This window comes from Mustela nivalis (genome assembly GCF_964662115.1).
Source record: "Mustela nivalis genome assembly, chromosome: 6".
Classification (NCBI taxonomy): Eukaryota; Metazoa; Chordata; class Mammalia; order Carnivora; family Mustelidae; genus Mustela; species Mustela nivalis.
The window spans coordinates 97,370,803-97,386,394 of NC_139025.1; the positions used below are offsets into that span (position 1 = coordinate 97,370,803).

A 15,592-nucleotide genomic window follows, 5' to 3' on the forward strand; every position below is an offset into this window, starting at 1 on the left:
GATTATCCACTTTGACGACTCCGTGTAACAAAACATTACTATTAGCTTCTTCACTTAATCACTCAGAATGTTTTCTGCTTGGATCATCATGTAATATATGGCTAGGAAGTGCCAAGAACTTTTTTTTAAGTGGGCTACTCATCCACCGTGGGGCCCATTGTAGGGCTCGAACTCATGACACTGGGGAGATCAAGAGTTGAAGACTTAATAGACTGAACCACCCAGGCTCTCTGAGAACTCTTACTACTAGCTGAAGCAAGTTGTTTTTATTTTTTTATTTTTTAAGATTTTATTTGTCAGAGAAAGAGATTGAGAGAGTGAGCGAGCACAAGCAGGGAGAGCAACAAGCAGAGGGAGAAGCAGACTCCCTGCTGAGCAGGGAGCCCAATGTGGGACTTGATCCCAGGAGCCTGGGACCATGACCTGAGCTGAAGGCAGATGCTTTAACCAACTGAGCCACTCAGGTGCCCAGCAAGTTGTTTTTAGACCACATTTATTCAAATGAAAAATAGGAAAAGACCTCTGCAGAAATAATAGCTTGATTATCAATGACACTTCACTTAAATTATCAAAGACAGATTGTGTGTGTTTTACACTCAAAATGGGCCTGCTCTGACATCTAGTTACAGTGCTGTGTGGGGGTACAGCCATTGAAAAGGTTAGTTCCTGCCCTTCAGTGTAGTAATCTATAATCTAGTTCAAAGGCAAGTATTCTCTAAATCAGCCATTGGTGAAGGTATATAGAAGAATAGAGTAGGAAAAGAGTAGTATTTTGTTCCTCATTTCTCTGAAAGCTTATTTAAGTAACCTCTGCACCCGGCATGGGGCTTGAACTTACAACCCCTCCATCAAGAGTCATGTGCTCTTCCGGGTGATCCAGCCAGGTGCCCCTGTTCCTCGTTTTTAATTCAGTAGGCCTGAGAATGTCTTGGTACACAGTACCTGAAGAAAACCATCATGCTGGAGAAGTTCCTTGGGAGATTGATGGGATTTGGGTTGTTTGCTCATTGGGATATCTGAGACCCAAACAGAAGTGATACTAAGGAACTCCTCAATAGGGCCAAAAAGTTCCAAGGCAGTTGGTAAATGACAGTTACAGAGAAAGCGGGGACAGAAAAACATGTAGGGGAATGAATGATGCGCTAGGCCCAGGAGATGCTGAAACTGTGTAATAAAGCCATCACATCACATACCTTTGAGTATTTATCTGACAGCTCTCTCCTCGCTCCTTACTTGCTTCCCATTTTCAGCATGTTGGACAGCAGTAATCAGCCTCACTGGAGCACTGAGCTGGCAGGAGAACAGCTACAGCAGAAAGTCTGTCAGTTGCAGGACCAGCTGGACGCTGAGCTGGAGGAGAAGAGAAAAGTCTTACTTCAGCTGTCCAGAGAGAAAGGTAGGTCAGGCTGTGAAGACCTTTTCTCAAGTGAGGCATCTTCTACGTCTAGGGTGGGAGAAGGGAACTTGGGTCAGCATTTCTCCAATCCCCTCACCTGATTCTGTTTTTGTGTGGATCAGGGATAACTAGAATAAGAACACTGGCAATCAGATCAGATTTAAATCAAAAAAGCATGACACCTACCTCACATGCAGAAGTGGTTTTGTTTTTGTTTTTGTTTTTTTTAAGATTTTATTTATTTATTTGACAGACAGAGATCACAAGTAGACAGAGAGGCAGACAGAGAGAGGAAGGGAAGCAGGCTCCCCGCTGAGCAGAGAGCCCGACACGGGGCTCAATCCCAGGACCCTGGGATCACGACCCGAGCCGAAGGCAGAGGCCCCAACCCACTGAGCCACCCAGGCGCCCCTATGCAGAGGCTTTTATATGTAAAGTTTTCATTTGAGAGGATGACTACTCTTAATTTTATTGTTTTTATTTATTTACTTGCTTTCTAAGGGAGAGAGAGAGAGAGTATGTGTGTATGTGTGTGCTGGGACAGAGGGAGAGGGAGAGAGAGAATCTTAAGCAGGCTTTGTGCCAGCACAGAGCCTGAAGCTGGGCTCAATCTCACGACTCTGAGGTCTTAACCTGAGCCAAAATCAAGAGTAGAAGGGGTGCTCAACCAACTGAGCCACCCAGGTGCTCCTTAAATTTATTGTTTTTAGACATTCACTTTATTTATGAAAGTGCCTTTTATTCTTACTAATTATTTTGGAGGTGACTGGGAACCTTGCTTTTTGATTTATTTTGTTTTAACACCTGATGTCTCAAACTGCAAAGCAAATTACTGCTCCTGGTTACCATTTCCATTTCCCCCATCTTAACTCTGAGATCATGGTAGATAGTTATTCTGAAGATTTTTAAATACTGTCAAAGAGACCTTTGTCTTACTTCTTTTTGCTAGGCTGGACCTTGATATCTAGTCATATCAAAGTTAGGTTTCATTAGATTCTAGTATATTCACATAGAAGAGTAAAGGAAAAGAAATATGACATCAAGAAAAATAGAGATAGGAACCATAAAGGGATAAAACCCAGAAGCACATGCTAAGGACCTTGTAGTATGTATGAGATACAAGTGAAGTATTATAAAGACCTTGGGTTAATCTAATCTAAACTACCCCCTCTAATGCATGCTAATGAAGTGATCACACTAAACAATGATCACCTTCCTTCCCCGAAAGACCCATACTCATCCACCCAAACACATGCATGCAGAAATGCCCAAAAGCCCATTCTCCCTCCCTTCAGGTCAGGGTGGGAGTGAGAGAGGTGCCACAGGAAGCCAGTAGCATGGAAGTCAGAATGGAGCTGGGGAGGAGTTGGAGAGATACCGGTTTGGCTGATGCTAGCAAAAAGTTTGCACTGTAGGGTCACCGGGATGGCTCATTCAGTTAAGCATCTGTGTTTGGCTCAGGTCATGTTCTCAGGGTCCTAGATCAAGCCCTGTGTCAGGCTCTCTGCTTGGTGGGGGAGTCTGCTTCTCCCTTCCCTTCTTCCTCTCTTCCCCACCTCATCCCCTTTCTCTCTCTCTCTCTCAAATAAGTTAATAAATGAACTCTTAAAAAAAAAAAGTTTACATTGTAGAACTGCCTGCCTGACTCGGTAGAGTATGCAACTCTTAATCTCACAGTTGTGAGTTCAAGCCCCACATTGCGTGTGGAGCCTACTTAAAGTTAAAAAAAAAAAAAAGTTTGCACTAACCCAGTCAGGTGGCTTTGTTTGCTGCTGCTGGTGGTTTTGGTGTGTCGTTTTTCTTTACAGTTCTGCAGGTGTTTTTTGTTTTGTTTTTGGAGTCCAGTGTCAGCTCAGTTTTCTGGGTCAATAAAGCTGGAACCCCTTTGTAGAAATAAGACGGAATTGGCTTCTCTAAAGGTAAACTTATAAAATAAATTAAACATGAGTGGGAAATTTAATTTGCACTTGGTCCAGCTTTTAGCGTGATTACTGCTAACTAGAGAGTTTCAACTTTCTGGATGGATTTTTCTCCTCCAGCTCAAAACAGGGATCTGCAGCTTGAAGTCACCAATCTGCTTCAGAAGCATAAGCAGGAAGTAGAGATCCTCCAAAATAAAGAGACAATTTCCCAGTCTCCTGACAGGCAATCTGAACCAGCCACTCACCCAGCTCTATTCCAAGAGACTACTTCAACAGAGGTAAGAGCCTGTCTAATCAAGTAAGTCCCTTAACAGAGGGATCCCCTTTATAGTGGGAATATATATAGTGCAAATATCCCTGGAAGAGCTGATGCTTGAGGGCAGTCTTCGGAAGGCTGTGAGATAGCTTCATGAGCTCCACACGTTTTTGCCACCCTTTACGGCTCACAGCATTTAAAATGCTTTTTCAGACGAGGACTTGAAATGATCTGCTGAAGAGCAAACTGCCATTAGAGGCTATGTAACTTATTGGGGCTACTGAACATGAGCAACTAGGGGAGAAAGCCCTTGTGAAGGGACACAGCCCCCTCTTACTCCTGCTGCTGGTATTTTATTATCACCGACAACTGCTTTGAGAATAGTTATTCCCGTGCCTCTCATATTTCTACTCCCTTTTACCCATGCTTTTCTCATGATAGCCCTGTGAACCAAAAAACCAAGAAGAAAAGAAACTGTCCCAGATGTTAAGTGAGTTGCAGGTATCGCATGCGGAGACCGTGCTGGAACTAGAAAAGACCAGAGACATGCTCATTCTGCAGCGCAAAATCAACGTGTGCTATCAGGTGCAAGAAGAGGTGGTACAGGAAGGGGGTCGATAAATGGGTACTTGGGGACCACTTCCATGCTGGGAATGAAGTGAGGCCCGAGTTTCCAGGGCTGTTGCGAGGCGGTATGCTGCCACGTGCAACACAGAATGTGCCGTCGTCTTTCGAGGCACTTGAGGACTCGCGCTTGCCCGTGGCGCCTTGGCAGTAGAAGCCGGCGAAGGGGCCAGCTAATGAAAATGGCAGGTATGAATCTTCTGGGTTCCAGTTTCCCCAGAATCAGGAAACTATTATCCTATGGCACCAATAGCACAAATGGTCCTGGAGAAGTATGTGGTGACCCCAGGATTTTTCTAGTGGATCAGTTTGTCCTGTTAATGAGATAGTGGAGTCTCCTTTACCCAAACAAGTGCCACCTTTTTATCGGGGCCCTTTGGTGCTGGGCCACTTGGATAGAAAAGTTCAGACGTCATTTTGTTTCAGGAGGAACTGGAGGCGATGATGACAAAAGCCGATAATGAAAATAAAGATCACAGAGAAAAAATGGAGAGGTTGAATCAACTGCTAGATCTCAAGAACAATCGTATCAATCAGCTGGAAGGTATTTTGAGAAGCCATGGCCTCCCGCTATCCGGCAAGTCTTAGTCCTTTGTTCTCATCTTGGACCCGTCACATAGCTAATGCCTGTGCTGCTTCTGTGCACCTGCCTGGAAGGCGGCCCTTTGTGTCTCGGCATAAGACATTTCCCTCCTGTTCTTTGTCCTGCCGTCTTTGGTGTTTTCAGACATGGTTAACGGCTTCTTTTCCTCTTTCGTGTCAGTGTCTTCCTCTGATTCCTCTGGAGAGTTTCAATAGGGTCTAGCAATTGCTGAATCTGTTTTGAGAGTGGAGCTCCCAGGGTGGTGTAACACACTCCCTCTCTCAAGATTTTTTCCAATATAGAGCTTTATCATTTATCTTTCATCATTCTTTTCTGTGCCTTGTCTCTAAAAGTCTCTGAATGCTTTGTTGCAGTTTGAGGATGTTGACGTGACAGGGCAGCTGGCCGGATACTTACGCAAATTTCAAAGTGTGGTACTTCCTTCATTTAGTAGAGTCACTGTTGACCAGGAGCTGGTCTCAGTCTCACCTGTCAAGAATACTGGCTTTGTTATTAGACTCAATTTTCAGAGACCTGACTCATACTAACCAAATTCACCAAAGATCGATATTTAAATCAGAATGTTCATTTATTATTTTATAATAGTGGTTATTTCATTGCTGCCATGAGAATATCTAGAACTACTGTTCAGGGCAGCCCTCTCTCTGGAAAGCAGAATCAGGAAGCAGCTCACTTAGTGAGCATGGAACTAGAGTAAAGGGAGATGGGTCATGCTGGGTCATGATTTATCCATGCCAGGGCGAGTCTGTTAAAAAGTCACTGCCATGTAACAAAGGAAATCCTCCCTTGGATTGAAATTCTCATGTTTTCACATTCAGGGTCTTTTTCCTGGGACAGTGCAGGATAAATACTCTTTATCTACATCTGAAGACTCATTTGCTTTAACTTATAGTTCTTTCATTCCTGGTAAGATCAAAGAGTTTTTCATATGTTTACCAGTTATTTTATTGTGTCTTTTGAGGATTGCCTGTTTCTGTCCTTTACCTGTTTCTTGATAGCATTTTATTCATGTGTAGAATTTCTTTATATGCTAAAATTATTAGCCTTGGGTCATGTAATGCAAAACTTTAAGTCTAGTTTAGTTATGTTGAGAACATCAGTTAAGAAACCATTAATCTAATCTTTGTGTTCCATTTATTTTGGGCAGGAAAACATTCTGATGTATTCAAAGTATTTTTATTCTACTACATTGACTCTTAATATAGGAATTTCATCATTGACACATTGTGATGATTCAGATACTCCCCACTTTGAAGCAGAGTATATATCAGAGTTTCTGACTGGTGGATATGGGAGGTAATGCACAGATTTGGTAGACTGCCTTACATATCTTTTCATCCCTTTGCCAATATTTTCAACCTATTTCCAGGAAGTTTCCTCTCCAACTTTTTACTCCATTACTCTTTTTTTTTTTTTTTTAAAGATTATTTATTTATTTATTTATTGACAGAGAGAAATCACAAGTAGATGGAGAGGCGGGCAGAGAGAGAGAGAGAGGGAAGCAGGCTCCCTGCTGAGCAGAGAGCCCGATGCGGGACTCGATCCCAGGACCCCGAGATCATGACCTGAGCCGAAGGCAGCGGCCCAACCCACTGAGCCACCCAGGCGCCCCACTCCATTACTCTTTGACTTAAGTGGATTTTTTTCTTTTCTTTTTTTGGCCACCTTATGTTGGAACCAAATTCTTTTTTTTTTCTTTTTTTAAAAAAAATTTTATTTATTTATTTGACAGACAGAGATCGCAAGTAGGCAGAGAGGCAGGCAGAGAGAGAGAGGAGGAAGCAGGCTCCCTGCTGAGCAGAGAGCCCGATGCGGGGCTCAATCCCAGGACCCTGGGATCATAACCTGAGCCGAAAGCAGAGGCTTTAACCCACTGAGCCATCCAGGCACCCCTGGAACCAAATTCTTAAGAGAATGAAGATTTTTTTTTTAAGATTTTTATGTGTTTATTTGACAGAGATCACAAGGAGGCAGAGAAACAGGCAGAGAGAGAGGGGGAGGCAGGTTCCCTACTGAGCAGAGAGCCTAATGTGGGGCTCGATCCCAGGACCCCAGGATCATGACCTGAGCTGAAGGCAGAGGGTTTAACACATTGAGCCACCCAGGCACCCCCAGAATGAAGATTCTTGTGACTGATCTGTCTAGCAAGGAAATCATTTCTTGGTAGAGCCCAATGTCATGTAGGAGGCACTATGACTATAACTTGGTATTCTCTCGATCACTCACATCCCAGATTTTTGGAAATACTCCTATTTTGTGTTTCTGGTGTTTCTCTGTTGGAATTAACAATTAATAGAACCTTGCTGTTAGATAAAACAATGACATGTAGATGAAAGTGTGCCTCCAGTGTTTTCCTGAACTTAGCATTTACTTTCCAATCATTCATTTTGTACCTTATCTCTAAAGCAGGGCATGAGTTAGTTGACCGTCAGAATTCAAAGCTCCTGGTTGCCATTCTTTTGCTTTTCCTTTTGATTTACATGGTGTCTCAAAATCATCAACAATGTGGACTTTCATCATGATTTTTATTCTCCTTCTGTCCAACTTATTTTACCCTAAGGAAGAGCTCTCTATGCTTTAATGGATGGGCAGTTTTCTTTTCCCTCTAGAACAGCTCAAAGATGTGGCTTATGGCACCCGACAGTTGTCCTTATGTCTGGAAACACTGCCAAGTCATGGAGATGAGGAGAAAGTGGACATTTCTCTGCTGCATCAGAGTGAAAATCTTTTTGAACTACACATCCACCAGGCCTTCCTGACATCTGCTGCCCTGGCTCAGGCTGGAGACACTCAACCTACCACTTTCTGTACCTATTCCTTCTATGATTTTGAAACACACTGTACTCCACTAGCTGTGGGGCCACAGCCCCTCTATGACTTCACCTCCCAGTATGTGGTGGAAACAGATTCTCTTTTTTTGAACTACCTTCATGGGGCTTCAGCCCGGCTTGATCTATACCAGGCCATAGCCAGTGAGCACCACACTCTTGCAGCTGCATGGATTTGCTTTGAGAGGGTACTGGAGACTGTGGAGAAGGTCCATGGCTCTACCACACTTACTGGTAAGTGCTGTCAGCTTCCCACAGCTCCCAGAACTAATGTGGAATTTCCCAGAGTCTATAGCTGCTCTTCTGGTGGTTTCCCATTTTCTTCCTCTGCCTTTATTCTTAATCCTTGCCACACCATCCGTATCCTCCATGCCTTTCATACCTTCTGCTATCCAGGAGCCAGTGGAGAAGACTTTGGGGTGTTAGAATACTGGATGAGGCTGCGCTTCCCCATAGGACCCAGCCTACAAGCAGGCAATAAGCGGAAGAAAGCTCAGGCCTACCTGTCAGCCAGTGTGCTTGGAGTCTGGGAGGCCCGGGAGGATAAGGTGAGAAGAAGGATGTGCTCAAGCATCTCATAGGAGCCACAGCCAAGCAGTTCATAAGAATATCTCAGTCTTCCACTCTTAATAAGTATTTGCTGAATGTGAATGAAGGAGAAAAACTGTCGTGCCACAACCAGTCCAGATTCTTTCCTTGGTCAGGCTTGGGTTTGAAATGAAATCATATGCTTGGAGCTAGCTTCCTCCCCCTGCTGTGAACAAAATAGCTTCCCTGTTGCATTCTCTAAAATAAGTCTTGAGGGCCAAGCCCTCTCTCAAATAACTATCTGCCAGAGCTAGTTTGCAGGCAGGTGAAAGTCATTAGGTTTCTCTGTGACCCAGTCAGAATTCAACAGTTCCTTAGGTATAGGCTCTTCCTCATCAAGGGTGCTGGGGTTCAGCTACAACTCTTTCAGCTTGCCCTTTTCCTTCATCCAAGACCAACATCTTTCCAGTCCAGATTGGAAACTTGGAAGCATCAGAATGAGCTGCGGGTGGAAATCATCAGATGCTACGGCCTCCGGAGTCGGCGGCTGGGAACCCAGCCCAGTCCATACGTCATGTACCGCTTCTTCACTTTTTCTGACCATGACACTGCCATCATTCCAGCTAGTAACAATCCCTACTTCAGAGACCAAGCTCGATTCCCAGTGCTTGTGACCTCTGATCTGGATAAGTATCTGAGGCGGGAGGCTCTGTCTGTGTACGTTTTTGATGATGAAGACTCAGAGCCTGGCTCGTACCTTGGCCGGGTCCAAGTGCCCTTGCTTCCCCTTGCACAAAACAAATCCATTAAAGGTGGGAGTTCAAGGTTATTACATCTCTCTTTTCTCTGCCCAGTGTTGTCTTCCTATCTTACTTTTCTTTGATTACTTGCTTGCAACAGTCTCTTAAAAAACCTGCTGAGAGAGGACTTTAGAATATGGTCAAGAGCAACAGAGCAGAAGACCTGGTGCCTCACTAATCCTATGGAAACATTGGCTGCCTCTGTTTTTTGTTTGTTTTTTTGTTTGTTTGTTTTAGCAGCAAAAGCAAGATTCTTAAATGGGTAGAGCCACCAACCTAAAGTCCATTTACCCATCTCTGAAAAAACCTTGTCTGACTCTAGTGATTCCTAGTATTTGTATTTACTTAAGGCCTGTTATTTCTTATCCCATGATGAGATAGAGACTATAAGCTATGTCCTTAATACTCTCCCTTCATTTTCTTGCTTCTTTTAAGCACAAGTTAGACTTTCATGCCACATCATGAAAAATTTCTTGAACCTTTTTTCCACCAATATGGAGCTGACATGAACTTAGGAAGGGTCAACTCTCTGGTTCCAGTATTGGGAGGGTGAGGCAGGGGTATTGGTGCTCTCATTACCAAGTATGGATGGGTATAGCCAGTATCAACTATGTTTAACAAGCTTCTGGATGTTCCAGAAAGTGTGTGAGGAGGCCTCCCTCCTTCTAATACCATAAGAACTAAAAAACAAAACAAAACAAAAAAACCCAACACCTTTGCTCACAACTCATTCTTTACCAAAAAGATGAGGCAGTATGGACCATCTGTTAAATAGATCAGTATTACAAATCAGAAGCCTAGCATTTAGAAAAAGCTGTTTTGCTGAAATTTTCTTGGTTTTTGTTATTTTAGAAATAGGGACTACTTAAGTGGAGATAATGGTTTCTTTGGTCTACCTAAGACTTAGCAAGCATTAGGTAACAGTAATAATAATGCAGACATGTTTATTGGCTGGGTGACTGATGACAAGCAAGATATACCTTTCCATAGGTCTTTTGACTATCACTTCCTAAAACCTGGAGCTACCCATCTTCCCCTACAAATATTCTTTTTTTTCCCCTACAAATATTCTAAGTGAATATTAATATTCACTGCTATTTTATGTTACTTCTGAGTGTATTATCATCATGCTTATGTAATAGATATTAATGACAAACAAAATATGGTAAAATTCAAAATTGGGGAATAGATAATGTGCTGGTAAATCCTTGCCTGCTTCATGTGATCAGATCTTATTAATGTCTGTGTGCCTCTCAGGTGATTTTAACCTCACTGACCCTGTGGGGAACCCCAATGGATTTGTTGAGGCACAACTGGATTGGAAGTCTTTCTACCTACCACCAGAGAGCTTCCTGAAACCAGAAGCTCAGCCTGAGGAGAAAAACACCAAGAACAGTGTAGAGATATCATCTGAAGAGGAAAAGCCTTCATTTTCTCTTCAGGTAGCAGATCTCCACCAGTCCTGTGGAGCATTTTTGAGAAAAGCAGTATTAAAATTGTAGTAAAGAAATGCCCTCTGTGTAATGTCACATGTTTGGCAAACTTATTCTGCATCCCTCATAGTGCCATGAGCCTACCGAGGAAGCAAAACCCTGGGCTTTATTGTTGGGAGGAGAGAGAGATGGCATCTCTCAGCTCTGTGGCAGGAGAGACATGAAGTCTCATGCTAGGCTGTTAAACTCTCATCTTGTAAGGCTGTCTCTGATCCTTCTATTTAGGACCAGATGGCATTTGCTGAAATTCCCATTGAAGCTGGCCAGTATCAAGCCAAGCGAAAACCTCCACAGGTAGGAGAAAGAAAGGAAAGAGAACACCAGGTTGCAAGCTACTCGAGAAGAAAACATGGCAAAAGAACAGGCGTCCAAGGGAAGAACAGAATGGAATATCTTAGTCGTAACATCTTAACCGGAAATACACTACAAGTAAGGCCTTAAAAACTCTATAGAATTAAAGTATGGGTTTTAGGGTCCCCAGATATATTATTCTCAGGTAGAAGCAGATACCCAAAATAAGCGGTAATCATGGTTTTTTTGTGGCCAGCATATGTTTCCTCAAACACAAATAGCTTAATTAAATTCTGAACTATTCATTTCAGTGTAATTTAGTTTAACAGCTTATGGACTCTGCAATTTATACTGAGAATTTTACCAGTCTACCTCAACTATAGTCAAAGTAAGTTAAAGAGCAAGTAGTTATTGAACAACTACTATATGCCTGATACTGTCTTTTCTTCATAGGAAACTGGAGTAAAGTTACTATGTAACACTTAAAAGTATATGAGATTGTAAATATGATTAAATAAAATGATTATATATTATAATGTATACTGTATTGGTTGCATAATTACATTTATATATAATAATTTTATGAAATGATTATAATTATACAATATATATATACAGTTGACCCTTGAACAACGTGGATTTGAGCTACATAGATCCACTTATACATGAGGGTTTTTTTCAGTAAATACAGTATTATGAATGTATTTCACTTCCTTATGACATTTTTCCCAATTTTTTTTATAAATTACAATTTTATTCCCATAACATATTCTAACACACATCAAAGTTTCAAGCAGGTCCTTTTGAATCTCAAATAAGAAATTACAACATTCAGCTTTAATTAAAAATAGGAAAAGGGTGAAGATGGTCATTTGGTCTAAAATGAAAATGCAGAAAATGTTTATTTTGGTTGATCTATGTTGATACCATATTTCTCCTTCAGAATCTTCAGCTGCTCTTCCTTCTTTTTTGTGTTCATCTTCTGAAATGTCCTGTTGGCATTATAGTACAAAACCACCGGGTATCTGTTATAAACATTGAATCCTGAAGGGTTATCACATGCATTCTTGGCATCAAACATACCTCCATAGATCACATAAGCTGTCCCTCTAGTTTTGGGTGTGTTTCCCACTTGGGTTTGATGAATAGGACCATATTTCCCAAATATGTTATATATTTCTTTAGCTGTGATTTTGTATGGTGAATTTCTTATATATAAAACCCAGTTTACTTCAAGTGGAAGTCGAATGTTCCCCCCCTTTGCTGCTTGCATTGCCATCTTGGTGGGCTGATTAGGTTGCCGCAGCAAACACTAGCATTCCTCTGGACACCTCTGGATCTCTCTCTACTCTTTTTTTTTTTCCCCAAATTTTAATTTAAACTCTAGTTAGTTAACATCCATGTAATTTTGGTTTCAGGAGTAGAATTTGGTGATTTATCACTTACATGTAACACCCAGTACTCATTGCCACAAGTGGACTTAATACCCATCACCCATCTTCCTCTCTCCATCAACCCTTATTGTTTCTCTTTTATTTGTTCTCTATTGTTAAGAGTCTCTTGTGGTGTCTTTCCCTCTCTTTCTTTCCCTTCCCATACGTTCATCGTTTTGTTTCTTAAATTCCACATATGAGTGAAATCATATGGTATTTGTCTTTCTCTAACTGACTGACTTCACTTAATATAATACACTCCAGCTCCATCTACATTGTGGCAGATGGCAAGATTTATTTCTTTTAATCGCTGAGTGATACTCCATTGTATATATAAACCACATCTTTATCCATTCATCAGTCAGCTCTTTCCATAGTTTGGCTATTCCTGATAATCCTTATGATTTTCTTAATAACATTTTTCTCTATCTTCCTTTATTGTAAGAATATAGTATATAATACATATAACATACAGAATGCATTAATCAACTATTTATATTATTGGTAAGGTTTCTGGTTAACAGTCAATTATTAGTAGTTCAGTTTAGAATGGGGGCCAGAAGTTATATACAGATTTTTGGTGCCCTTAACCTCCATGTTGTTCAAGGGCCAACTGTAATTATATTTGTTGTCTTTATTCTAAAGCAGGTGAACTACACTGAATGGAAGTTCTCAGGGCTTAAGAGCTCCAGAGATGATGGTTTAAAAAATCAGCAAAAGGAAGAGGAAATGACATCATCCCACTCAGCAGTGCTGCAGAAAGAAGCCCTAAATCCTATAAATGGTATTGTCTTTTTAAAATCTAATTTCCTGTTTAATCACTAGATTATTTTCTCAAGACAATTATTAATTATTTTCATCTTGCATTGATAAACTTTTCATGGAAAATGAGTACTGAAGATCCTAGGCTTAGTTTTGGTTTTTTTTTTTTTTTTTTATAAATCTGTTCTGGTTTTTTTTTTTTTAAAGATTTTATTTATTTATTTGACAGAGAGAGATCACAGGTAGGCAGAGAGGCAGGCAGAGAGAGAGGAAGGGAAGCACAGACCCCCCGCTGAGCAGAGAGCCCGATGCGGAACTCGATCCCAGGACCCCGAGATCATGACCCAAGCCGAAGGCAGTGGCTTAACCCACTGAGCCACCCAGGTGCCCCCTAGGCTTAGTTTTACATTACAAGTGTGTGGGTTAGGCCAACCAAGTCTGGAATTCTCAAAGTAGCTTTCTGTATATTTCAAGTTAGTTAACTTGCCAGTTTAGTTACCTAGCAAGTATTTCTTGTGTGTTATAGTTACAAAGAAATAGGAAAAAGAGTGTGGTTGGCTTATTTGTGATGTTGATCCAAATTTTTTTTAATTAAGCCAAAGCTTTTTTGTGTTACAGTGAAAGGTAGACATGGTTTCAGGTTATAGTATGGGCAAAATCATAATTCAGACCAACTCCTGCATTGATGACAACCAAAAAGGTGAAGTTAATATATTTTTTAAAATCTTAACATTTCTTAAAGGCATTAAATAGTCCATAAGAGAGGGAAGAATTACCTAGCTCAATCAGGAAGATGACCGAAGCTCAGACAAGTGAGCTGGTACTGCTTCAGCTCTGAGACATTTCCAGTCTCAAAGAAGTAGTGGAGAGACAGAACCATGCTTTTGGTAGACTTTTGGGGTGGAGAAACAGGATGTAGTCTGAATCTGGTGTCTGCACAGCATAGGAAGATGTCTACCTTGGGCAGAATTGCCCACTTTGGTCTAGGACTCAGAAGTCAGCACCATGCTGAGTCTCTTATGTTCTGAGAGGTATCAGTGTGCTCTGGGCACTTGCAGGGCTAGAGAGACAAGGGCTGACCCAATGCCCACCAGGACTCCAGATACTAGAATTATCAGACAGTGCTTGCTAGCTTCATGGAGATAAAAGCTGAACTTTAAAATGTCAACAAAGAACTGGAGCTATGAAAAAAATTGAGATCATAAGTTTTTTAAAAAAACTCTGTCTTTAAAGAATTTCAAACTTATGTAAGAGCTGCATGACTAGGACAGAAAAATTCATATACTTACAAATTCACACAAATTCACCAACTTCTAGCATTTTTCCCACTTTCCACTTTATCTTTTAAGCATTGGAGAATAAGTTGTACATCTCACCTCCCATTAATGCTATATTTCAGCAAGGAAAAGGAAATTATTTTTTTTAAGATTTTATTTATTTATTTGACAGAGAGAGAGAGATCACAAGTAGGCAGAGAGGCAGGCAGAGAGAGGGGGAAGCAGGCTCACCACTGAGCAGAGAGCCAGATGCGGGGCTCAATCCCAGGACCCTGAGATTATGACCTGAGGCGAAGGCAGAGGCTTAACCCACTGAGCCACCCAAGCACCCCAGGAAAAGGAAATTATATGACCACATTCAAGTTATCAACTTTGCAAACTTATCATAGATACATAGTACCTGATGTCCAGTCCATTCTCAGAATTTTCTGGTTGTACCAACGATGTCCATTATTACCAGTCTTTTTCCCCCTTATCTAACCCAGGGTCATACATTGCATTTGGTTATGTCTCTTCAGTTTCCTTTAATCTAGAACAGTTCCTCATCTTCATCTTTCCTGACAAATGACATTTTTGAAGAGTATAGGTGAGCTGTTCTGTAGAATGTTCCTCAATTTGGATTTCTCTGATGTTTCTTTGTAATTAGGTTCAGGTTATGAATTTTTTTTATAGGAATACCACAAAAGTGATATTGTGTTCTCCTCATTCTATCATATTGGGAGGTACATGGTGTCAGTTTGTCCCATTATTGGTGATATTAACTTTTATCACTTGGTAAAGAAATCATCTGCCAGCTTTTTTCAAAAGCTGTCATTTTTACCTCTGTAATTATTAAGTAATCTATGAGAAGATATTTTGAGACTATATTAATATCTTTTTCCTCATCAAATTTCACTTGATAATTTTGACATTCATTTATGATCTTTTTGCCCAAATCACAAAGACTTTACAAAAATATGTTGCAAAATTGTAAGTGAATCAGTAGAAATTATAGAACTGGGAAGCCTGGGTGGCTCAGTAGGTTGAGCAGCTGCCTTCAGCTCAGGTCATGATCACAGGGTTCCTGGATCAGGCCCCACGTTGGGCTCCCTGCTGACTGGGAAGTCCACTTCTCCCTCTCCATCTGCCTCTCCCCCTGGCTCATATTCACTCCCTCTGTCAAATAAATAAATAAATTCTTTTTAAAAAAGAAATTATAGAACTGTTCAATACAGAAATTTATCAGAGGAATAGATGTGTCAGAAACAGATTAGATACAACTGAAGTGAGAATTGTTAAAAATATTCTGAATAAAGCAAGGAGAGACAACAAGGTGGAAAATACAAAAGAGGAGAAGACAGCATAAAGGGTAAAATGAAGAGGTCTAAACTATATTTAA

The 15,592-nt window shown here is 41.1% G+C and overlaps 1 protein-coding gene and 1 pseudogene across 4 annotated transcripts in view; one reads left to right on the plus strand and one right to left on the minus strand.

Annotated features, from left to right (window-relative positions):
- The first annotated feature begins 1,080 nt into the window (after nucleotides 1–1,080).
- RPGRIP1 (RPGR interacting protein 1) overlaps nucleotides 1,081–15,592 on the plus strand; it is a 33,992-nt gene continuing 19,480 nt past the window's right edge. Inside the window, exons 1-10 of one of the 3 annotated variants that reach the window (XM_082736895.1) lie at nucleotides 1,081–1,396; nucleotides 3,436–3,596; nucleotides 4,016–4,159; nucleotides 4,625–4,775; nucleotides 7,412–7,864; nucleotides 8,027–8,178; nucleotides 8,628–8,970; nucleotides 10,216–10,400; nucleotides 10,677–10,880; nucleotides 12,821–12,959. In XM_082736895.1, the coding sequence (XP_082593021.1) occupies nucleotides 1,156–1,396; nucleotides 3,436–3,596; nucleotides 4,016–4,159; nucleotides 4,625–4,775; nucleotides 7,412–7,864; nucleotides 8,027–8,178; nucleotides 8,628–8,970; nucleotides 10,216–10,400; nucleotides 10,677–10,880; nucleotides 12,821–12,959 (2,173 nt within the window). In that variant the 5' untranslated portion in view covers nucleotides 1,081–1,155. The remainder of the gene's footprint in view (nucleotides 1,397–3,435; nucleotides 3,597–4,015; nucleotides 4,160–4,624; nucleotides 4,776–7,411; nucleotides 7,865–8,026; nucleotides 8,179–8,627; nucleotides 8,971–10,215; nucleotides 10,401–10,676; nucleotides 10,881–12,820; nucleotides 12,960–15,592) is intronic. The other 2 variants (XM_082736896.1, XM_082736897.1) reach the window with 2 other exon arrangements.
- Nucleotides 11,644–12,021, minus strand: LOC309867855 (splicing factor 3B subunit 6 pseudogene; annotated as a pseudogene). Its single transcript has one exon. The product of its transcript is annotated as a splicing factor 3B subunit 6 pseudogene (transcript).